Source organism: Bubalus bubalis, chromosome 6 (genome assembly GCF_019923935.1).
Source record: "Bubalus bubalis isolate 160015118507 breed Murrah chromosome 6, NDDB_SH_1, whole genome shotgun sequence".
Classification (NCBI taxonomy): Eukaryota; Metazoa; Chordata; class Mammalia; order Artiodactyla; family Bovidae; genus Bubalus; species Bubalus bubalis.
The window spans coordinates 101366460-101390158 of record NC_059162.1 but is presented as its reverse complement, the minus strand read 5'-3'; the positions used below and the strand labels follow the sequence as shown (position 1 = coordinate 101390158).

Here is a 23699-nt window from a genome sequence, read left to right as displayed (position 1 = left end):
TCAGGACAATCCTGGTAAAGAGGGCGCACAGCCACTTATCAGGGAAAGCCCCAGGGTCTGCACAGTCTCGTGTCCAGTCTGAGTTTCCTGGGGCAAGGTTAGGTCTCCTCCTCTTGGCTCCCACCAAGTGTCACTCAGATGAACTGTGAAGGGATTCCAGAAACTCCCTCTTACACAAGAGACCAAGAGCATCCTTGCCAAGAACCCTCGCTCCTTGGAGATGGGACTGAGGTCAGCACCTGCCCTAGGCCCCAGGAAAAGTACTACATCGAAAACAACAACCGAGGTGCTGACCTGCGGGGTCTCTCACCAAAGACTAGGCCCGCCTCCTGTCACCATGGGGTGCAGAGGTGCAGATGGCCTCCAGGATTCTGGGGCTTTCTCACACTCCCCCGCAGTGGTCAGCAATCCTAGAATCATCAGCCTGGGAGGAGCCTAGTGAGCTTGGCTTCCTCCCTCTCTCCATGCTTCCCAAACCGCCTGTGGTCCAAAGCATGGCTTACAGCTTACAGCTAAGGGACTTGAACTCAACCCCCAGAGACACAGGGGCTTGAGATCCTTTCAGGAACAGGCCTCGCTCCCCTGCATTAACGCCTCCCAACAATGGACCACATCTGATCAGCTCTGTCAAGGCACTCGATGAAGATGGTGGAGGGTGAAATTTAAGAAGTCAATCCCCATACCTGATACCGACAACCTATAAGACATACCAGAAACTGTGAGGAAGACAGAAAATATAATAAAATACTACTGGGAAGTGATACCTTAGGCCTAACCTAAATCTTTCACGCTGCTGTTTCAGCCCATTCCCACTTGGGTTAATATATGTTTGTAAAAAGCTTTCACATCCTCACAATGAAAGGTACTAGAGCAAAGCCAAGTATTTATTAAGCTGAGAACCAGGGCTCACAGGCTAAACAGAGCTCAGAGACCTTAACCACTTAAAGCAGGAGAGGTGAGAGGAAGGATTAATGTGTGCTCTGTGGCTCCTTTCACTGAGGGATTACAGATTAACTCCCGCTTCCCCAGACTCAGAAACCACAAGGCGAGGGGCTTCTGACCCTGACTGATAACGTGACTGGTGACTGAGATCCCCTACCCGCGCCAGAGCTCTGTCTGGGGACGAGTGGGCTTCCTCGTTCGTAAATACAGGCAACTACAGGAAGCAGCCCTGGATGCTCGCTGCCAATAGCATGTCAGCATCCAGTGCTTTCTCCCTTCACAGTTTATCTCCAGCACAATCGTATTCTGACACCAAGACAGTTTGTTGATTACATAAGCACTTGTCTCTGGTGTGCAATCTGATAATCAGACCCACTCTTTCTCCTCAGACAAAGAGACCAATAAATCTCACCCTTTACAAGTACAGGTGCAAGACAAAGCCCTTTACTGGCATTTAGCAAAATGGGTATTTTTTCCTAGTTTGTTTTTTTTTTCCACAGTGACAACAATAACAAAAAGGACTGCACGTGGTCAGGGACTGTGCAGCAGCCCAGCTGCTACAGGCAGAGATGTAATGAGCTGGAGTGGATTCTAGAGGGGGTAGGAAAGGGCTTGGGAAGGAAGAAAACACACCCCCATCCTGTTTCTGTCAGAACATCTCCAGGCAGCCTATCAACTGGGACTAAGAAAGGACCTCAAGAAGGCTAATGACATGTTCATCACTCAGAGCAGTGAGAGTGTCTGCATGCGGGCTGCAGATTTACTCAAGGCAGAACCCCTCTTCTGGCTGCCCGGCACGGAGCCTGTCTCTCTCCTAACACAAGCATGTGCTTGTGCATGCACACACATGGCCAGGGTTCTTAAAAACAAAACTTCTGGTCCAAGAGAGAAAAATCCTCCCGGAGGACCTGCTTAGAAAAATCTGGAGGTTTGGGGTTGCTCCTTACCCTTACCAATGAAAGATTCCTTGTGGCTGGAATGATCTCACTGCCCTCCCCCATCCACAAAGGCACATTCTGCCAGACTGGATGAGGTCTCAGAAGGACAGCCCCATTCTGTGTCCATGCCTCCCTTGGCATTATAGTCCATCTAGACAGGGTGATATCTAGATGACCTGAGGTTTTCCAAAGAAGACGTTACTTACTCAAAAGAGCAGTGAGCAGTACAGCTACTCTGGGGGGAGGCAGGCTGTGGTAGAAAAACTCCTTGACACCAGCCACTTGAGGAACATGGATTTTTACTTGGTGCCAGGCCCTAAGGATAGGACCATCAGGGATCACATCTGGTTTCTGCCATCAAGGAGTTCACAGTCTAGTGGAGAGATGGACAAATGACTGCGGTATAATGTACCTGACTGTGCTATGCCGGGTTGAGCACAGCCCAGCCTGGGCTCAGTGAAGGTTTCCCAGAGAAGGTGACCCTGAGCAGAGTGCTGGAGGACAAGCAGGAGGGCAGGCGGGCACACAGGCAGAAGGACCATCGCGTGTAGAGGCAGACTTAGGAAAGTGAGGGGGAGATGAAGCAGGGAGATCTGAGGCTGGATGAAAAAGCAGGGACCAGGCCAGGGGGAGTTCTGAGCTCTGGGAGCCTGAGAGAGGATGGCAGAATCCACGCTACAGCACAGTCACAGCCTCGCTTCAGAGCAGGTTTCATAAGCAGGATCCAACACCACCAAGCCTGCTACCCTCCAAATTATGTATGCGTGTCCTTCGGTGAGACTTTCCAGAAAAAAGAAACATCTCTCATCAGAGTCTTGCAATCCCTTCTCCCCTCCCTCAAAAGAGAAGCAGTAGCAACTTTGCTCTGAAAAACCCGTTTCCCAATATCCTCAAGCGTCCACTCCTGCCCAGAGCTGAGCTCCAGCAATGCTCCGTCCCATCCCTAAACAAGTACCAGCTTCCCCCAATTTAGGCCTGCCTGTCGACGTCAAGCAGTGAGCTGGAACTGGAGGCCCCAAGGGGGAGGCTGCACACAGAAAGGAGGAAGGAAAAGATAAGGGGACACTACACTTTCAGGCCAGTGGAGGGCTCAAGAACCTGGCTAGTTTCAGGAAAGTCTTCCCTTCCCTTCCCATAAGGAAGGGGATTTTCATCATCATTAAAGTGACGATTTTTCCCCAAAGGGGGAAACAGGACAGATTAGCGCCCCCTAGTGGTACAGGTAATTCCTAGGGGAATGAGGGGAGAAAAGTTGTCCCAGTGGAAACAAGAGCCACATCATCATTGGTTGGAACAATAAAAGGCTTGAGAGACTAGACTCCTTGGCAGATGGATACATACAACAAAAGGCCCACCTGGGGCACTGGCATCAAGGCCAGGAGCCCAAGACCTCATATCCGGGCTGTCAGTATCAGAGACCACTGAGCTCCCCAACCAGCACAGGCAGGCACTTCCCCAACGCCCTCTACACCAAAGGGATTGTTTGGGGATTACTTGAGAACTTCTGTCCTCCTGATTCACTCATATGGAGAAAGCAGGTCCCTGGATAATGGCACAAAGTCTCTAACGTACTCTCACCCCAAATGCTAGTTGTTCAGTCGCAAAATCATGTCCAACTCCTTGCAACCCCATGACCTGCAGCATGCTGGGCTTCCCCATCCTTCATTATCTCCCGGAGGTTGCTCAAACTCAGGTCCATTGAGTTAGTGATGCTATCTTATCCTCTGCTGCCCTCTTCTCTTCTTGCCCTCAATCTTTTCCCAGCATCAGCTTCTTTTCAAATGAGTCAGTTTTTCATATCAGGTGGCCAAAGGATTGGAGCTTCAGCTTCAGCATCAGTCCTTCCAATGAATATTCAGGGTTGATTTTCTTTAGGATTGACTGGTTTGAGCTCCTTGCTTTCACGTTTTCCCAGGATCTCTGCTACCACACACTCTTGGCCCATGATTCTACCACCCCAGCACAGAGCATATAACACGATACACCACAGGGAAAAGCAGCCACAGAAGGCTTCTTCATACAGTCCTGAGAGTCAAACTCTTCCAGGGCGCCTGCTCTCTGCCAATGGTTCTTCTGAGCCCCTAGCAAGCGCCAAGATCTCAGTCCCAGTTTCAAAATCCATAAAATGGGGCCACACTAACCTCCTGGCAAGGTGCCCAAGTACAGAAGCAGCCTAGGATAAGGATAAAGACATCTCCGCCTTGGCCAGGCTGTCCTCATTCCCCACCTGGACTGCCCATCTCTTTCCTTAGTGATAGCGCTGTGCTTCCCACAAATTCCATCAATGCTTCACAGAGCACCACTTCATTCAAGGACAGAAAAACATCACCAGACAGCTAAGAAAGCCTCAACATAACCAAGAAGCTGAAATCTTTACCTCCTGCCAAGGACCCTAGGGGGAAATGGAACTGAAAAGAAGCTGAACCCCAGAGGCACCACCCCACTCCTAGACTCTAAGTTCCTGGTTTACCAGGAAAGGTAGGGATGATGAGGAAGGGAAAGTGTCAAGGAAACCGGGAAGAGTGAATCACTACTCTCCCGGGGTTCCCCGATGACCACAGTGATCCAAGGGGAGTGGCAGACTTTGTAAAAAGCCAACTGCTGGGCCCAATGTGTACCTGCCTTAACCACTGAGAAGACCTATGCTTTCCCTCAGCAGCCAGTATAGAGCACCAACGATCCCCAAGCTCCTGTCCCAGCAGCGCCTGCCGCTAGCCAGGGCCCTTACCTCTGTACAGAAGGGAGTAAGCTGTGGATGAACTACGGGCTGGACATACATGTGAAAGGTAGACTCAATCTCCATGGTCCGGCCATTTAGCTTCAGGATGGGGAACTCGATGATTTCCTGGAATGGCAAAGGCACAGAAAAGGAAGAATCAGTTGTTTTTTTCTAAACTAACCATCTCAAAGAACTCCGAATCAAGAATGGGGGAGTATTTTGGACTAATTAGCTCCTGCCAGGTCAAACTGAAGACTTTGAGTGAGAAGATGCCGGCTCAGTTATAATCTTGACCCTCCCACAGTTAACATTCTCACAGGTTCCAGGGACCCAACACACACTCCACCCTCACTGTCTCTGGGAAGGGGAAGGAGACAGTGGGAGCATCTGGCCCAGTTTCCCCCCACCCCTGGTTCTCCAGCAGGGGTCTGCTCACTCCAGCCCCTAAAAGGAGAACCCCCTTCCTCCTGCTTGGGTCCCTTCCCTGGAAGGGGCCTAAGTCTCCAGCCACATAGATAACCAGCCATCAGACTAATGCACAGACCTCTGTGCATGAAGTTTAAACAGAGCCAATGAGTTTCATTAGCTTTTACAAAAAGGAAAAAAAAAAAAAGAGAGATAAGCAATAAATAAAGTCAAAGGAACCAAAGACGATACTGAAGAGAAGGAGAAACCTGAGTAAGAGTATTAAGAGCTAGTGCCTCCCACCTTTCTCTCAGGCAGCACATCCACCCATCAGCATCCCCCCACCCAACCCAATCGCTTAGCCAGCCCTTCCCAGTCCGCTGGAACGTAATGGAAGAGAACGAGGAGGAGTGACAATTTGTTTGGTGTCTCTAAGATTAATTTGTCTCCGTTATTTAATAGAGATGCACAGCACCAAGGTCCTGGTGTGCAAACAGGCTTGCAGCACGCCGACTGTGCAGCCTGCTTCATACATCGCTCCTGGGAAGGGAGGAACACACCAGAGTGGGGGGAGAGAGCCGGAGAGAGCACGCACGCGCCGGAGAGACGAGGGGAAGCCAGAAGAGAGAATAAAAAAAATTATTGCTTTTTAATATTCAAAAACAGTTTGCAAAATTTAATCAAAGCAGAGGAAAAGCTAACATTTTTACCACTTTGACATTTTTATTAGTGCTTTCATAAATTTTTAAAACATGAATGGAATTAGTTTACAACACACACACACAAAAAAACTGCCCTGAAAACATCTGGAAGAGACAAATAGGAAATAATAAAAAAAATAAATAAAAGCAAAATCCTCCGAGTAAAATTAGCATGTGAAAGAGGCCTCCACTGCAGAGACAGGAGCGGGGTTTTGCCCACTCAGTGGCCCCTGCAGTCAGCTCCAGTGGCATCCTTTCCCCAGGTCACCCATTCTGCTGAGGACCTTTCCAGCATCACTAAAATCAAGGCAAATTGGTTCTCTCCAGGGACAGCCCAGAGACACAACACAGAAGCCGCTGACACCTGACTGCATTCAGGAAATGGATGAGTGGGGAAACGGAAGGAGAAATGGCCTGTCTCCCTGATATTCCAGGGCAGCCTGGTGTCTCCCCACCAAACACACCTGCTCTATGGGATTCATTTTTCAAGCATCTTTATCCAACAGATCACAGCAGGACTGAAGACCAAACCAAGGCAGCCAGATTTCATGACAGAGAAATTCAAAGCTTCTGGCTGCCTGAGCTCCCTGGGCTGCCCCAAGGATGGGGAAGCTGGCAGGAGCCCCTAGAGACAGGAAGGGTGGAAAAACTAAGACTGAGGCAGAGGCGGGGCAGAGAGGAGGCCCAGGCTGCTGCTTAAACTGAGTGGTGCCTCTCCCTCCAAAGTACCACAAGGTAGGCCAGAGAGGAGAACTTGGCTCGGAAAAACAAAACACACAGACACAAAGTACACACCAATCCCCTTGAAAAATCAGATACCCAGTAATCCAGGCTCTAACTCTGAGGTGGGGCTCATCTGAGTTAGGCTCGTTTCTGATATATCCTTCCTCTGCCACTAAGTAGAAGAAACACTTCCCCAAAGGAAAGACCTCCATAGCCTGGTGGGTTTGGCAGCCCTGGTGTCTAAGGAAACAAATACAGCCAGCTCCTCACTAACAATGTTAGCTGGGCCCACAATGAAATTTAACCTGTGACACAACTGTACTTTTCATTTAAACTTTCATTTGGAGAGAAGCAGTGTTTGGAGACCTGCAGTTTGTCCTGCTAATAAAGACAAGTGTTGGGACCTTTAAGGATGCCATTCATCTCTGGCTTTTATTAAATTCAATTTTCTTAAGCCCATGATACATTATGAAATTAGGAGTTGACATTCCTCTGGAAACAAAAATATCTATCAAACATAAATAGAAAAAAACCCCTCTATTACCAAGAATTTATGGCTTAAAGTTGATCTCTTTCCACTTTTTTACAAGCACATGGTTTGTTTTAGAGATCTGAAATGTTATTATAGATCTAGAATTTTATTAGTATTTATTGTAAAATAGTAAGCGCTTCAGCTCCTGCTCTGACCAGCACCGAGTCAGCATTCCCAGTAGATACTCTTAAACCTTGGCCTTTGGGTTTCCCTACTGCAGCTCAATCGTTCCTCCCACTGGCTTCCTCACCCCTGGGGAAATGGAGCCAACCTAAGTGCTCACACTCAAAATCACCCTCGGCTCTGTATGAAGAGAGGTAACCCCTCTGAAATGTCTGCGGGCCAGCATGCAGCAGATTGGACCTATCCTAAACACCTCTCCAATGTTGTTTGGCCATCAGCCAAGCCTTCTCTCCAAGACCAAGAACACGGCCAATCTCAGAACATGACTTTGCAGGGGTCCTACCTCAGCACCACCATCAGCTACTGTAACAACGACCTTACACACTGGCATATTCTTTTGAGCCACGGAAGATGCAAAAGAGGAACTTCTGATAGAAGACCCTTTGGGGAGTTAGAACAAAAACGACCTCACTTAGCTACTTCTAACCTTTCCATATTGCCCAGACAAGCCCAGAACCTCAAAGCACTGTTCTCAACAGCCCATTCATGGAACAGGAGCCCCAGTCTGCACCAGCTGACAAAACTCTGCAGCCTGTACACCTGGGGTAGGCCAAACACTTCACAAGTTTTCAGCTGATAACGCTTTTTATTATACGTTTTCAAATACATTTTCTCATCTTACCCTTTTTAATCCTGGAAGGTAAGTCGTATTGTCATCATCATCAGGTCATAAACCAATACTATTAAGCACCTGCTATTTACCAGGCGGGGGCTGGGTGTAGACACAAAGGCAAATACAATGCGATGTGTCTCCTCTCTCCCAAGTGCTGGGAGCCTGGGCAAGGGGTAGTGAGGAGCTGGCCCCAACACCTTCAGAGACAAACACAAGATGGAATCATTTCATTCTTTCCATTTATTGCTTGCTTCCCTGGTGGCTCAGACGGTAAAGCGTCTGCCAGCAATGCGGGAGACCCAGGTTTGATTCCTGGGTCAGGAAGATCCCCTGGAGAAGGAAATGGCAATCCACTCCAGCACTCTTGCCTGGAAAATCCCATAGATGGAGGAGCCTGATAGGCTACAGTCCATGGGGTCGCAAAGAGTCGGACACGACTGAGCGACTTCACTTCTTCACATGTAGCAGACAGTTAAAACCGGACATGGAACAACAGACTGGTTCCAAATTGGGAAGGAGTACGCCAAGGCTGTATATTGTCACCCTGCTTATTTAATGTATATGCAGAGTACATCATGCAAAATGCTGGGCTGGATGAAGCACAAGCTGGAATCAAGATTGCCAGGAGAAATATCAATAACCTCAGATATGCAGATGACACCACTCTTATGGCAGAAAGTGAAGAAGAACTAAAGAGCTTCTTGATGAAGGTGAAAGAGGAGAGTGAAAAAGCTGACTTAAAACTCAACATTCAAAAAACGAAGATCATGGCATCCAGTCCCATCACTTCATGGCAAATAGATGGGGAAATAATGGAAACAGTGACAGACTTTATTTTCTTGGCCTTCAAAATCACTACAGATGGTGACTGCAGCCATGAAATTAAAAGATGCTCGCTTCTTGGAAGAAAAGCTATGACAAACCTAGACAGCACATTAAAAAGCAGAGACATCACTTTGGCGACAAAGGTCCTTCTAGTCAAAGCTACGGTTTTTCTAGTAGTCATGTGTGGATATGAGAGCAGAACCATAAAGAAAGCTGAGCGCTGAAGAACTGATGCTTTTGAACTGTGGTGTTGGAGAAGACGCTTGAGCGTCCCTAGGACTGCAAGGAGATCCAACCAGTCAATCCTACAGGAAATCAGTCCTGAATATTCACTGGAAGGACTGATGCTGAAGCTGAAGCTCCAATACTTTGGCCATCTGATGGGAAGAGCAGACTCATTAGAAAAGACCCTGATGCTGGGAAAGACTGAAGGCAGGAGGACAAGGGGACAACAGAGGATGAGATGGTTGGATGGCATCAGTGACTCAATTGACATGAGTGTGAACAAGCTCCAGGAAATGGTGAAGGACAGGGAAGCTGCAGTCCACGGGGATGGATGCAAAGAGCCGGACACAACTGAGTGACTGAACAGAGGTGGCAGACACTCTGCTAAATGGGCAACAGGAATGACGACATTGAATCTACCTAACAACTCAAGAAATGGGAATCCTTATTAGGCCTATTTTCAGTTCAGTTCAGTTCAGTCGCTCAGTCATGTCCGACTCTTTGCGACCCCATGAATCGCAGCACGCCAGGCCTCCCTGTCCATCACCAACTCCTGGGGCTCACTCAGACTCACGTCCATCGAGTCAGTGATGCCATCCAGCCATCTCATCCTCTGTCGTCCCCTTCTGCTCCTGCCCCCAATCCCTCCCAGCATCAGAGTCTTTTCCAATGGCCTATTTTACAGGACAACTAAGACCCCAAAAGCAGTTGTCACTTGCTCAAGGTTGCACTGCTAGTAAGGGACTGAGCTGGGACTCCAAATGGGGAAAAGATAGTAGGTCTAACAGCTCTCAAAATCTGAAGGGTCAAGAAAGATCTGATTCTTTTAGTCTGAAAGACTGTCTTTAAGGAGCTCAGTGCTCTATCTCCTAAGAAGAAAGACTGTTCTTGAGTTATAAGAGCAGTGAGTGTGAACCATCCAGGCAGAAAGTCCTGCAGGATTCCAACTGAAAAGCCTCCACTACAGCTGCAGGGACACGCAGTGCTGGGCTCTGTGCTCAGGGAGGGTGAGAACTATGAGCCTCCAGCCTGCGTTTCTAGCACCCAGGCCTGCTCCAGCGCACAGACCCCACTCTCAGCTTTTGGTAAGTAAACACACAAAGGGGCTGAAACATGGCAAGAGAGGAGCCAAGAGCGTGCCTCTAACAGGAAAATTCTGTTTTCACAGAGTTCTCCATAGGACCAGAGAGGTGAAGTGACCTACCTAAGGTGACAAGATGGGAGGTGGCAGAGCCAGGCTGCAAAGAACTTCCTACCAGATCCCCTGCCTCTCATCTCCCAGCCTCCCTCAACTGCTACAAACCACCAATGTCCCAGTTACTGTGTGCCTGGGACCGCAGATTCCTGGAGCAGAAATCTGCTAAAATTAGGACAGCTGGTCACCCTACACCATCCACCGCTACCTGCGCTACTAGGTTGTCCAAGGGCAGAGTACCACAACCCCAAAAGCTGGTCTGCTGATGATGGATGGGAACTAGCCACATCTTGACAACTAAGCACAAAAGCCTTAGAACTTGGATTTCTCAAAGTACCCATGGTTCCAAACCTATTGTATCTGCTGTCTCACTCAATAAAATGCCAGCTGTAAGTATTTTTTAAAAGGGGAAGGAAGACAGAGAGATAAAAAGGAAGCACCAAGCAAATATTCTTTTATCTTTTTGAGTAGAAGTTTCAGTTGGAGCAAAGATTTCAAATGCAGCTACTTTCTAATTGCTTGAGTAGGAACCCCAGTGATTCTCTTAATAAACTGAAGACAAAACTGCAACAGCATTTCAAATGAAACGTCACATGAAATTTCACACCCACAATCAGTAGATTATAAGAAATAAATGTGTAGGTTGCTTTTGGGGTATTCGAACTCCCTTAAGCTAAAGTGTCTGCAGTGATAAGATTATATTCAAAGATACAACAACAAAAGGATTTTAAGCAGAAGGACTTTGGGTTAGGCATTTTTTGACAGTGGGACAGAGGGTTTAATAGTGTGGAATTCTTACAGACCTTTTCTCCAAAGCACAGATTCTTCTTTGCCCTGAGCCAATCTTTCTATGGTCCTCTCTGAAACGAGCAGGTCATTTTTCATGGCTCCCCCTTCTCAATCTAGGAACTGGCATTCCCTCAGTTTACAACTAATCTATGCCTTCTCTCCACCCACTTATTCAACGTCCAAAACGTGTGCACTCCTGCAGAGAAAGGTTTGACAAAATCCAAAAGCAACATCATCACACGACAAGGCAGAAAAAGTCATACCTAGTGAAAACATGAATTTTATCCAGACAGAGATTTTTGGATAAAAGTTTCATGCAAAGGCAAGACCTTTCTCCAAGGGATCAAGGAGCCTCTTGACCACAGGGAAGAGGAGAAGTTGAGAGGGAGAAGGGAGAACTGCAGGCTGTGCTGGGTAACGAAGGGACCGTAGTTGACTTAACAGTTTCTCCTTTGGGGGGAAAAAAAAGACATTTTATGCACAAGGAGCTTATTTCTTAAACAAACACTCGTGGTTTTGATTTACACCACAGCCTGCTCCTAAATAATTTATGGCGGGTTAAATTTATTGCCGAGCCCTGGCTGGCTGCAAATTCGAATTGCCAAATAATTAGATTTTAGGGCAAAGCTTATAAATTACCCGTCGATTTGTCCGGACTTGTTTGTCAGTTGCTTTGTGCTTCAGGTCATCTTTGGCATTTGGCTGTTTGGGTTTTAATTGCTGATTTACACTTTGACAGATGAGAGCTGATGCTCGAAGTTTCAGGACAAGGAAGGGTAAAAAATTGAAGCTGTACAAGGCTGATTTTTCACCTACACGTCCGTCTTCACCCATTCCCATAGACCCCAAAGCAATTAAAATATAGAAAAGAGGCTGAAAATAGAGACTGCTGTTCTTTACAGGGGGGAGGGGGTGCAAACTGAATTATAATTCAGATTTTACTGAAATCTGAATTTTTAAAAATATATAACACCAATAAATGAAGGAGACCAAAAATCTTAGAAACTACATCCTCACCCAGGGGTGTACAAGCTGGTGTCTACACACACATGACTCTGAATCAGCCTCAGTTCAAACATCTTCAGATATTCAATTGTAAATAACTTCTGATATTAGTGGCCTCTGTGAAGCTGACCCTTCCGGGCAGCAAACAACCAAATGATTTCTTTGTAGCTACCTGTATACCTACATTTGTCAGGGAATTAATTTAAACAAATCTCAGGTTGTGTGCAGGAGAGGTCCCCCAGGGGCAGCAGTACAGGAGGGCATGGAAGTGGAAGGGCGCCAAATTCAACTTACCATTCTAATGGAGGGAAAAAATCTCTTTGGATAGTGCTGCGGCTCCGTCTACATGTTGATAGAGGACCTGCAGGCTCGCTTTATGCTCCCCAGAGAAGGAGGGCCTGCCTCCCAGCCACCTGCTGTACCCCAATAGCTTACTATGAGGCCATGAGTCAAAATAACATTAGCAGTAATTCTCCTAACAAGAGCTGACACATATAGCTATTACATGCCAGGCACAGTTCTAAGCTCTTATATTTTATCCTCCCAATAGTCCTATAAGATTGGTACTATCATTAATCCCATTTTGCCAGTAATGCCAACTGAGGCATACTAAGTACAAGTAACTCACTCAAGGCAGGTCATACTGCACCACACAATGGTGGCGGACACCAGGCTCAGATCCAGAGGGTCCATTTCTGGAGTCCATGCTCCTCAGCACTCTGCTATACTGCGCCTCACAGAACAGCCTCTGCCTCAGTTCGCCTCACTTTGAGGGGAGGTTGAGCGTCCACATTCTGGCACCAGGGCACATGCTGCAGCCAAAGCCTGTTCAGTTAATCCCCCCATAGGGTGGGGAAAGTTATGTAACACAAAAGATGAATCAGAGGCTTGGTTTGACAAAGTCCTTTTTTTCCAATCAATGAAAATATTGCACTGAAGACCCACTAGCCAGGAGTGAAGAGGTGGGGCTGAGTAACAGGTGATCAAGACAGACCAGGCCCACTCAGGCAGAAAGTGGGCTCTGGCTAGGCAACTAGGAGAGAAGCCCAGAGAGGCCAGTTGGGCTTCAGGAAGCCTTGCACAGTAATCCCCACTCACAGTCCCAGGGTCCGCTAGTCTCTTCACAGAAGACAGCATCCCCCAGGGGAGCTTCATAGATCCCCTGCTCTCTGTGTGTGCCCGACAGCCAGAAGCCAGGCCAGGGAAACAGTTGTGCTGCCATGACAGCAGATTTTCAAAATCACTGACCAGTAAGCAAGCGACACAGACTGACATCTTGTCCACACTGCCTGAACACTTCTCTCGCACACTGGCTCATAGGAATCCACATCTCCATAAGGCAGGCATCACTGCCCTATTTTATAGACGAGAAAGCTAAGGTGGTCAGTGACTTAAAAGCACGGTCCCTTACAGGCAGCATAAATTCCTATCTCCTGGGAATCTATGAGAAATGCAAGTTTCTGGCCTCCAATCCAGACTTTCTGAATCAGAAACCCTGAGGGTGGGCCCAGCAATCTGTGTTTTAAAAAGCTTCCAGGTAATTCTGAGACTTGCTGACGTTTGAGAACCACTGGTGGAGTAGAGCAGTGTTTCTCAGACTTCGAATTACCTGACATCTTGTCAAACTACATTCTATCTAATGCTGGGCCTGATAACGGGCTTCCCAGGTGGCTCGGTGGTAAAGAATCCACCTACCAGTGCAGGTGGCACGGGTTCGATCCCTGGTCCAGGAAGATTCCCTGCAGAATAAAATGGCAACCCACTCCAGTATTCTTGCCTGGAAAACCCCATGGACAGAGGAGCCTGGTGGGTTACAGTCCATGGGGGTCACAAGAGAGTCAGACACGACTTGAACAACAAGTGACTGAACAACAAGGGCCTGATATTCCATCTTTCTAACAAGATCCCAGGGGCTGGGGATGCCACTGGTTCTCAGACCACATTTTAGCCAAGGTATAGTCTAGAATATCTGTGTGACTAAGTCCTTATCACAGAGACACTGACAAAAGAACATCAGAGCCCACAGTTCTTGGCTCTTAGAATAAACCCTTGCTCGGCCCACTTTCAACCCCCTCAGGTGACCCTTTATATCTGCCAAGCACTCCTGGCTTCTGCCATCAGACATTTCATTCTCCTGGCTGCAGAGATTCACGGTGGAAAAGCTGACATGTCACATCCCAGAACTGTGTAGAGCAAGTTGACACATTTCTGTTAGGAAGCTTGCAAGAGGTCTTCCTGCCAAGGCAATGCCTGCTCCCTTCAAGAATGTAATCAAGACCCAGGGCATCAGCTCCCCACAGAGCACTCATCATACTACTCTCTCCAGAAAAACATCTTCCTTCTACACAAATGAATCAGAAAGTGGGACTGGATACCTCTCCAAGGAAGACCTCTCATTATAGACATCAGCCAGGAGCTTTCTTTATACCCCTGGTCCTGATTAAGCCTAACACTGGCCACAGATGTAGAGCAGGATCACAGCAATTCCTACAATAGCCTGAGGCCCCAAGCTGGAGACACCACACCATACCATGAACCAAGGCCTGCCCCTGGCATTGTTTCTCTGGTCACCTTACCTCTCTAGTGAAAGCAGACCTTATCAAAATGGCATGCTCCTCCCAGTCATCAGTCCCCGCCTCCTCCATCCCCAACTACCAATTCCTTTCGGGTGATCAGTTGGTTTTTCATTCATACCTGCTAGTGCTGGGGAGAGGCGGGGAGCACAGACTGTGATCAATACAGATTCCCTGAACTCCATTTCAGACACTGCAATTTCAAGCCATGGCCCTCAGTTATCACATTGGTAGAGCAAGATTCCAAGCTTTTCAGCCAATTATCATCCTATCCACCATCACCATCTACTTCCCAAAGGACACGGTCAAACAGTTCATCAGATACCAGAGGAGTAAAGTAACTGCCTACATCACCACTAAGCTCACTACATCAGGTGTCCCTGACACAGGCCTTCAGTGCAGAGCACTCTGTTTATAACCACTGCAGGTTTCTGCTCTCCACTCCTCACCAAATCTCTTAGCACCACTGACAACCAGAGCCCACCAGTACCCCAAAAAGCTATGAGCTACTAAAGAGCATGGTTCTCAAGCTTGTTTCTTTCCCAGCAGACCTAAGGGCTACAACACATAACTCTTCTCCATTCCCACCATCACCACCTTAGTCCAACCCACTAACCCACTTTCAAGTAATAGCTCCTAACCAGTTTCCCTCTGCCCATATTTAACCCCTTGGAACACCTTCCCTTCCATTCCCTTGAACACTGGCTAACGACATCTACTTCTGTTTCTTCTCTTCCACTCAACATTCACACTTCCTTTCCTGGCTTGCCAATTTTACTTTATCAACCTTACTGTGGACTCTGCACTTCCTTTCCTTTCAGCAACATCAGCACCTCCCAGTGAGAGCCTCTGCTAGCAGTTAGCCTTCAGACAAGTCCTTGGCTGGAAGGGCCTCCCCTGGACTAGACACCGACCAGGGCACTGGAACAGTGGAACTCACACAACAGACATTTACTACCATGGACCAAGATCTCCTACTGGCCACTACAGACAGTTCAGTTCAGTTGCTCAGTCGTGTCCGACTCTTTGCGACCCCATGAACTGCAGCACGCCAGGCCTCCCTGTCCATCACCAACTCCTGGAGGCCACCCAAACCCATGTCCATTGAGTCGGTGATGCCATCCAACCATCTCATCCTCTGTCCTCCCCTACTCCTCCTCCCCTCAATCTTTCCCAGCATCAGGGTCTTTTCCAATGAGTCAGTTCTTCGCATCAGGTGGCCAAAGTATTGGAGTTTCAGCTTCAACATCAGTCCTTCCAATGAACACCTAGGACTGATCTCCTTTAGGATGGACTGGTTGGATCTCCTTGAAGTCCAAGGGACTCTCAAGAGTCTTCTCCAACACCACAGTTCAAAAACATCAATTCTTCGGTGCTCAGCTTTCTTTATAGTCCAACTCTCACATCCATACATGACTGCTGGAAAAACCATAGCCTTGACTAGACAGGAGGGTCAGGGTCTAAACAAGCCCATTCCAAGGCAGTTTTACTTCAAATGAAGAGCTTCCATAATGCTTGACTTCCCCTCCAGAGTCCTCCTCCCTCCTGATTCTCCCAGTGCCTAACCAGGCTTTGCCCATGGCAGCACTCCACACACACAAACCATCTGTGCCTGTCCTAGCCTGCTCACCCTTCTGCTGCAGACCTGCCAGCCTGGGGGGCGGGGGTGGGGGGGGTTGGCTAATGTCAATCTGGGAACACTCTTGTTCCAAGCTTTTAGGCAATGACTCAATTTTCACAGCTAGAGCTCAAAACTCATCACATAAATGTATGACTGTGGGGCCTTTTTAAGTATTGTGAACACCTAGGATAAGGGGATAAAAAATAATCATTCCAAAGCACCTTAATCAAAATGATGCAGGATCCTTTTTCCCAACAAGACACAGAGATGGAGGAAGCATCTCCTAGTATCAGTTTTCCTCATGTCAGACAACTGATTCAGGTCTACAAAGTACGAAATGTAATCAACACAGGCGAGAGGAAAAACAAGACAGGACGGGGGCAGGGAGAAGTGAAGGGAAGCCCAAGACCAACCCTAAATGTTCCTCAGGATTTCACGCCCCCTCCCCCTTCCCAAAGCACCAGCTTTCTTTCTGTGGCTGTTACCTGTTGCTGCTGCTCAGACGAACAGCTCATTTTGTCCCCACCTTCCACCCTCTCCAGTCTATAGTGAGTCATTTCTCTCCTCCTGCCTCTTCATTAATCCTTCCCTCCTTCCTTCTGTTCTCAGTGTTAAGTCAGCTAGCCATTTATCTGTTTGAAGGGTATAAACCGCCCCAGTTTATGGAAGGAGGTCTTCCCATGGGATGCCTAGCAGATTCAGATCCAAACTGCCAGTACTGGGAGCAGGGGGTCGGGAGTGATGTCGTCCCCTAGCCCTTGCCTCTCCCTAGAGACCTCACAGCCCAGCCCAGTGCCACCTTCTAGGGCAGCTCCCTGACAATGCCTCAGGGCCTTAGCTCACATGTTTCTATTTGACCCTCACCCTTCTGCCTCTCACACTTTTACTGCATAAAATTCTCTTAAACCTTTTTAGCTTTCATAGTCTCATTGATGTTCTTGAATGTGAAAAATACCATATTAATGATACAATCATACTAGCCAAATGCTGAAATCATTGGCTGGGTTCTGGGACTTCCTTGGTGGTCCAGTGGTTAGGACTCAATGCTTTCAGGGCCTGGGTTCAATCCCTGGTTGGGGCCTGAAAGATCCCACAAGCCACGTGGCACAGGAAAAAAAAAAAAAAATTTGCCCCGGTTCAAAGTCTTCATTCTCCCTCTCCCTCATTTTCAACTACCACATAAGCAAGCTTGCAATCCAGCTCAGTTTTGTCAGACTTTGGTCAGTTGGTCCTGGCGCATTCTGTGAGCACCTTCTTTCGTTCCTGCTACAGCAGTTCTGAGAGCCCTCGGGTCCACCTGGCACTTCTGACCTCCTGACTTTCCTTAATGAGGAGCTATGAGACCCCTCCAGAAGCAGGGCTGACCGTTCCCCTGCTCTGTGCGCCCACTGTGCCAAGTACTCACCCAGGCGATGGTGGTTATCATGTTCCTTGACTATGAGCCCCTTGGAGGGTAGGGACCACTTCTTGTTTTTATATCCTGGCATCTAACATAGAGGTTGAAGTTTTTATCCAGAGAGTGAAAAGAGGCTTTTTCATTGCCTCTAAGGTGGTTACCATGAGGTCCTCCCTATTCTTTTACGGACTTGGTTGGTTTTGTCATGTCCAACAAAAACCTTAAAAGGCAGCTCAGTGTCACTGTTAGTTTACAATCCCTGATCTCATTCACCATTCATCAATGGCCCCATTCTTTAGAGCTCTTCCCCACCACCAACCTTAGCCCAGTGTCTAACAAAATCTGCATTCCAAGACCTGTCTCAGCCCTGGAGAGGCCACCAGATAATAACAGGCTGGGGGAAATGTCTCCTGATTTGCACTAAATTACGTGGTTGATTTTGTTACCCGTGACCCAGCGCTTCTTCCCAAGGAAAGTTCCTGGTCCCACCCCCAGGCAACTCCAGAGCCTAACTACACACTATGGCAGGTTAAAGGTATAAACCCTGAGGAAGGTAGAGAAGCAGACTGAATAGTGCAAATAAACCCACTTCGATGTACCTCTGCTATGCCAAACACACAAGAGAGCGCCACCATGCACCAGTGCTCGGCTCCCGAGATGTATATTTTACTTTTACATTGCTATGTCTGCTCCGAATAAAGAAGGGCCATTCGGCTTTCACTTGAAGTTGAACAGGGACCGGACCCGGACACAGCAAATGCTTGTTCCCATTCAGGGAGCACTAGTGAGGAGCCACAGTGAGAGCCTTGGGAGGCCCATCCCGATGAGGGACCACCAGGAAACTGCAGCCTGTGGAGGGGGAACCTGGGGAGGGGGCAGGGGAGGCACCACATTTACGGAAGCAGCAAGAAAAAGGACAAAAGGGCCTAGTGGGCTGCCATTCCCACCCATCACTGGCCACCAATAGAGAAATTCATTTATAGTGACCCTGGAAGAAGAGATGTGCTAAAGCAGACATATAACTAAGAAGAAAGGCAATAATTGGTCTGATGGGCAGGGGAAAAATTATTCCAGGAGTTGAGAGCCTATGCAAGAACACTTACGGCTCACACAGTCATCATAACTCAGCCCCCTCAAGCATTTTGTGCTCTGCTTATGGTGTTAACTTTAATGTCTTAACATATAACACCATCCGCACTAACACAAAATACTACACACGCCAGATGAGGCTGAGTTATAGTTGCTGTGGGAAGCATAACTTTGAATTTCCTGATTTTGGTGCATTTAATCTCAACCATAATGTTACATTAACGTCGGTTTTGCATTTCATTTCCCAGTTTAGAAGAATAGAACAGCGTCAGCGCCTTCGCCTGTCTGTACAGAAAAAGGAGGCGGGCTGACTGGGGCCATGGGCAGATGGACCGCAACCCAGCAACTGGGCCTTCCTGCTAAAGAGCCTGACCCGACCCCTCCCACTTGGAGGAACCTGGACCAGGACGAGTGAAAGGCAAGGAAGGGGTGAGTTCTTTCTCTAGGGAATGACCTTTCCATCCACTTGCAAAGTGCAGGAACCAGGAGCAGAGAAGGGAAGAAGCTGAATACAGAGCAACAGCAATGTGTGTGTATCAGGTGGGTGGGTAGGGGGGCGGATAGAGGGGGTAGAGGCCTCCTGCTGCTCAGCCTCAAATGGAGGAGGAGACCAATACAGTGTGATTTGTAGGGATAGCAATCAATTTCCTGTGAAGTTTTCCAAAATGTCTCTTTCACAAGACTAATAATGAGGAGTCAGCTTCAAATCACACCAAAAATCCACCAAATGCCCCTCTTCTATATTATCCCTTCTCCTGTCACCATCAACCCTCCCCCAACCCTGCCCTCCCCAAATAACCCAGCATCTGGACAACTTTCTATAAAAAAGAAATGCCTTTACTCATAGTTCTAACTCAAAATGCAGATGGAATCTCTTCAAGGTTTCCTTAAAAAAAAAAAAAAAAAAAAAGCCCCTGCGGACAAAGAGCAAACACTAGAAAACCTCAACCCCAAAGGTCATTTTTCTCCAAGTTCTGGGCACTTGAATACAGATGGGAAGGAAAACAGTCAGTGGGGCTGCCGCGGAGCAGCGAGGAAAAGACTGCACCTCGGGGCCTGACCGAGCCTGATGGACAAACTCAGGGAGGTGGGGAGGGGGCAGCCGGAACGTGTGCTCCCAGATCGGAGCCCTGGGCTGCCCCTCCCTGGCCATCCGGACGGCCCAGGTTACTTCCTCCTCCCCACGTTTTGTGGCCTACACCTCATTTCCCTCACTTACATCTGCTTCGAGCTTTTCTGAACACTGAGGTGGTGAGAGGACTTGCCCCCAGGTTAAAAGCGGCACAATTACAGTTCCCACCAAAGCTTTCAGGCTGCTCCCGGGGCTTCAGGGTCACAGCCGCCGTCATCTGACGCACAGCCACACCAAAATGAGCAATGTGAACTCTCGCTGATTGAGGACAAGGCAGTCACAATTCTCAACCAGATAAAAACCCACTTTCACGTCAAGAAACAATTCCTGAGGCAAGAAAGGAATTGTACACCTCACATTCAGAGTCTCTAAAACATGGTAATCCACCTAAATTACGTGAAAAAATATTTTCAAATGAAAAATAGTCTCATATTCAACCTATACCTATCATGTCAATCTGAATCAAAACACATAAAACAAAATGAGTGCAAATACCAGAAAGGTGAAAGCCTGTTACTGGCAAACCAACCATTCCAGTTTCAGCAATCTGAACAAAGTACAAAAGTAAACAGCAAAAATTATGACAAATGGAAAATACCAGATGTTTTACGACATTTACAATCAGTATTGTTGAGTACAACTGAGTCTGTGCCTGTCCGTTTGTATGGTGGCAATCCTGTTGGATAGTCCCTACAAGCTGACTCAGGGACTTCTGAATGGCAGACACAGATGAGAGAAATGAAACCCACGCCAAGACTCCAGAGAGGCCCTGGCCCAAAACTTGTTCCTGCCTCCTACACAAATGAGGGATATGATACACTCCCAGAAGAATCAGAAGTGCACTGTGTTCAAGCATTCTCAAAGAGTTCAACTCTTGGGAGCCAGGCAGGAGAGGAGCTGGGGTGGTTCTGATTCACAGTCCAAATGCATCCCCAGGAGGCATGCAGACCTTGCTCATGAAATATCTCTGCAGGTGGACAGTCACCAAGCCACTAGGGAGAGTTGACCAAACCTGTACAACATATTCAGGTTCTTTCACTGTCATATCTAGAAGCAGACGCTCATCCCAAATCTCAATCTTTTCTGCTCCCATTCAAATTCTTTTTTGGTCTTTATTAAAACAAAGAGCAAGTCATTATCATTCTCCTTGGAACAACTCCTTCCCAGTTTGGACAAAAAAATCAGTCACTAAAAGTATATTAAATTTTTTTTTTCTAAGTCTTAATTTTTGTGCCTTTAATGATTCTTGTTCCTTTTATTCTAAGCTTCTCTCCAATTCCTTCACTAGCCATGTTGACCAAAAGACCTAAACAATGTAGAGGCTATAATGAGAACCTGACCTGTGAAGAGTTCAGTGGAAGGACACAGCGTTATCTGGGACTGACAACTTTTCCAATCCACCTTCCAACTTTCTCTGAATCCTGTCAGGACTCCACCACCTGCAAACTTTAAGGCAGATTTTGTTTGTTTGTTTTCAGAGAGAGAGGAGGGCTTTAAGTTGCCAATAACAGTAAGTCTCAAGTCACTCTGGGCCACCCATCCCCTTCCTGAGAGCGGTCTGGTTCAACAACAGAGCTGTCTGGCCCCAAACTCACCTTCCTACCTGTTGATCACAGCATTGTAGAGACCTAATGAAGTAGAGATGCATTACATTTATCACTTGCCCTAGATCCACTCAAATCCATCACTATGTCACAGCAAGAAGTTAGATTGATCTGACAGGATTTGCTCTTCTTCACAAACCCATGTAAGTTATTACTCAGTACCCTATGCTCTTCTAGCTGTTTGCTGATTGATTATCTGACGATCAGGTCAAGTATCTTCTCTGGAATCACAGTAAACTAACGGGTCTATAATTTCCAAGATCATTCGTATTCGCCTTTTAAAGATAAGCAAGACAGCGAATGCTTCTTCCTGAGTTCTCTACAGCAACAGCTAATGCTTTGCTAATAATGAACCAGGACAGCCAATTCCTTAAGTGCCCTTGGAATCACATCATCAGGGTTCATTGACTCTGGAGATAATCTTTAATTAGGCTCAGATCCTGGTGAACAACAGGAAGCCCAACCTCAAACTGGGTCCAGAAGGTTTCTTCCTTCTTGGGAAGGAAGTTGGTGATACAAGTGACTTAAGTCTGCACTGCATTACATTTTCAGCACTGCAATCAATTAATAAAAAGAACAAAAAATTAAAAGAACAATGTCCTTGAAAGAGAAATGAAAGGTAATACTGACAAACCAAACTGAGACATGAATCAAGCTTCATCTTCAATAACATTGGCAGAATCCTCTGGAGAACAAGAGAACAAAGCTACATCATTATCTCACCATATAATCTAACTGAAAAGTTCAGAAACAAACATACTCAGGCAGGTGTCAGGAAGCAGAAAGCAGGAAATGTCATCGAGAAGGTACCCAGCAACCGTGAGGCTTCAGAAGAGGGCTGAATCCTGTGCAATAGGGATGTGTTAGATTTTTAGACTCAGGTCCTGCTTGGGCTTACTCAGTGACTGAAATCATCAGCAAGGGAGATAATATGGCATATTGGGGTATGGCTTCCTGATTCTCAACTCCAGAGAATCTATGTAACCAAGACTCCCACCCACCACCCAAGCACACCCATCACAGAATCTCCAGTAGGTTGGGGAGGTGGAGAGGATGACTCTACAGCGTGGGTAGGAGCAAGAGGCTGAGAAAATAAGTGGCTCAGGCAGCTCCCAGGCCGTCCTCCCTTTCACGCAAAGTTGCTTTTCCTAGGATGCTCTCCTCATACAGCTCCTGTCTTCTCAAGCCTCAGCACGCCTACTTTCAGTCCTTTCCCAAAGTAGACCACTAGCTTAAGGGAGAATAGGAAAGAGAGGAGTAGGGGAAGGTAAAAGCGTTGTGGTACCTGCTTTCTGGAAAATAATCTCCCATCTAAAGATAGAAGCCTTTCCTGGGAAAAAACAAACTATGAGAAATGAACCCAGTTCACCTCTGCAGGGCTCCTACCATCCTCTTCTCCTCCTCTAACTACTAAAAGCTACTCCCAGACCAACATGTCTACACAGCCCCAAATTACACACCTGATAATCCAGCCCTACAGGGAAGAGTTACAGTTCTAGAGTCAGGCACACCCAGGACCCCCACACTATGATGAGCTGCCATATCAACCCCCAGGCACACCCCCAAAGCAAATACCAAGCACTCCAGTATCACAGGTGCACGAGTCTCTTGCTGCTAATCCAAGCTTCCTAGCAGCACTGCCTTAAAAGGTAAAAGATCCCTAAACACAGCTGGTAATCAAGGAAAAAAAAGCAAGAAATGTTCCTTTCCAACAGTGCAACAATGGTTGAGTTATCAAATGCTGTGTAACAAATCATCCCAAAACTTAGTGGCTTAAAACATCAATAATCATTTATTCTCTCACAGTTTTTCTGAGCCAGGAATTCAGGAGTGGCTCGGCTGGTCAGTCAGACTCAGGGTCTCTCCTGAGGTTAAAGTCAGATGTCCACTGGGTTGTAGCTATCTGAAGGCTTGACTGGGGCTGGCAGATTCACTTCGAGACAGGGCCAGGAATCATCACTAGCGAGTTGGTACTGGCGTTTAGCTAACAGTCTCAGTTCCTGTACACATGCACCTCTCCCCAGGGCTGCCTGAGTGTCCTCAAAGCATGGTGGCTGGCTTCTTCCAGAGCAAGTGATCCGAAAGAGCAAGGTGGGCTGCGACGCTTTTTATGACTGAGCCTCAGAACTCAGGCAGTGTCTTCCGCGCTGCTCTACTGACTCTACAGGGCTAGCTCTGATTCAGTGTGGAAGGGGAGCTACCACAGGGGGGAATATGGGAAGGCACGGATCACTGGGAGCCATCTTAGAGGCTGACTAACACAGTATTCCTTACAACAACATGCAGCAGCAGCAGGAGAAGGGAGGAGGGAAGGGAAAGGAGAGAGGAAGGATGGGACAGAAGGAAATCTTTGACTCTCAAAGGCTGAGACCAGAGAGAAACAGTGTGCCCAGTTGCCTCGAGGCCTCTCAGGTCTGCCTCGCCCTAGGATGCTTGAGGCAAGTCTTGCTTCTTAGGCAGGAACTCCAGATGTGTAGCTAAAAGCCAAG

At 47.5% G+C, this 23699-nt stretch overlaps 1 protein-coding gene across 13 annotated transcripts in view; it reads right to left on the bottom strand.

The window, feature by feature from the left end:
• Positions 1-23699, bottom strand: part of ERI3 (ERI1 exoribonuclease family member 3) — a 130596-nt gene that overhangs the window by 91909 nt on the left and 14988 nt on the right. For all 13 annotated transcript variants that reach the window (XM_044945096.2, XM_044945099.2, XM_006052599.3 and 10 more), the window contains one exon: positions 4609-4725. In XM_044945096.2, the coding sequence (XP_044801031.2) occupies positions 4609-4725 (117 nt within the window). The remainder of the gene's footprint in view (positions 1-4608; positions 4726-23699) is intronic.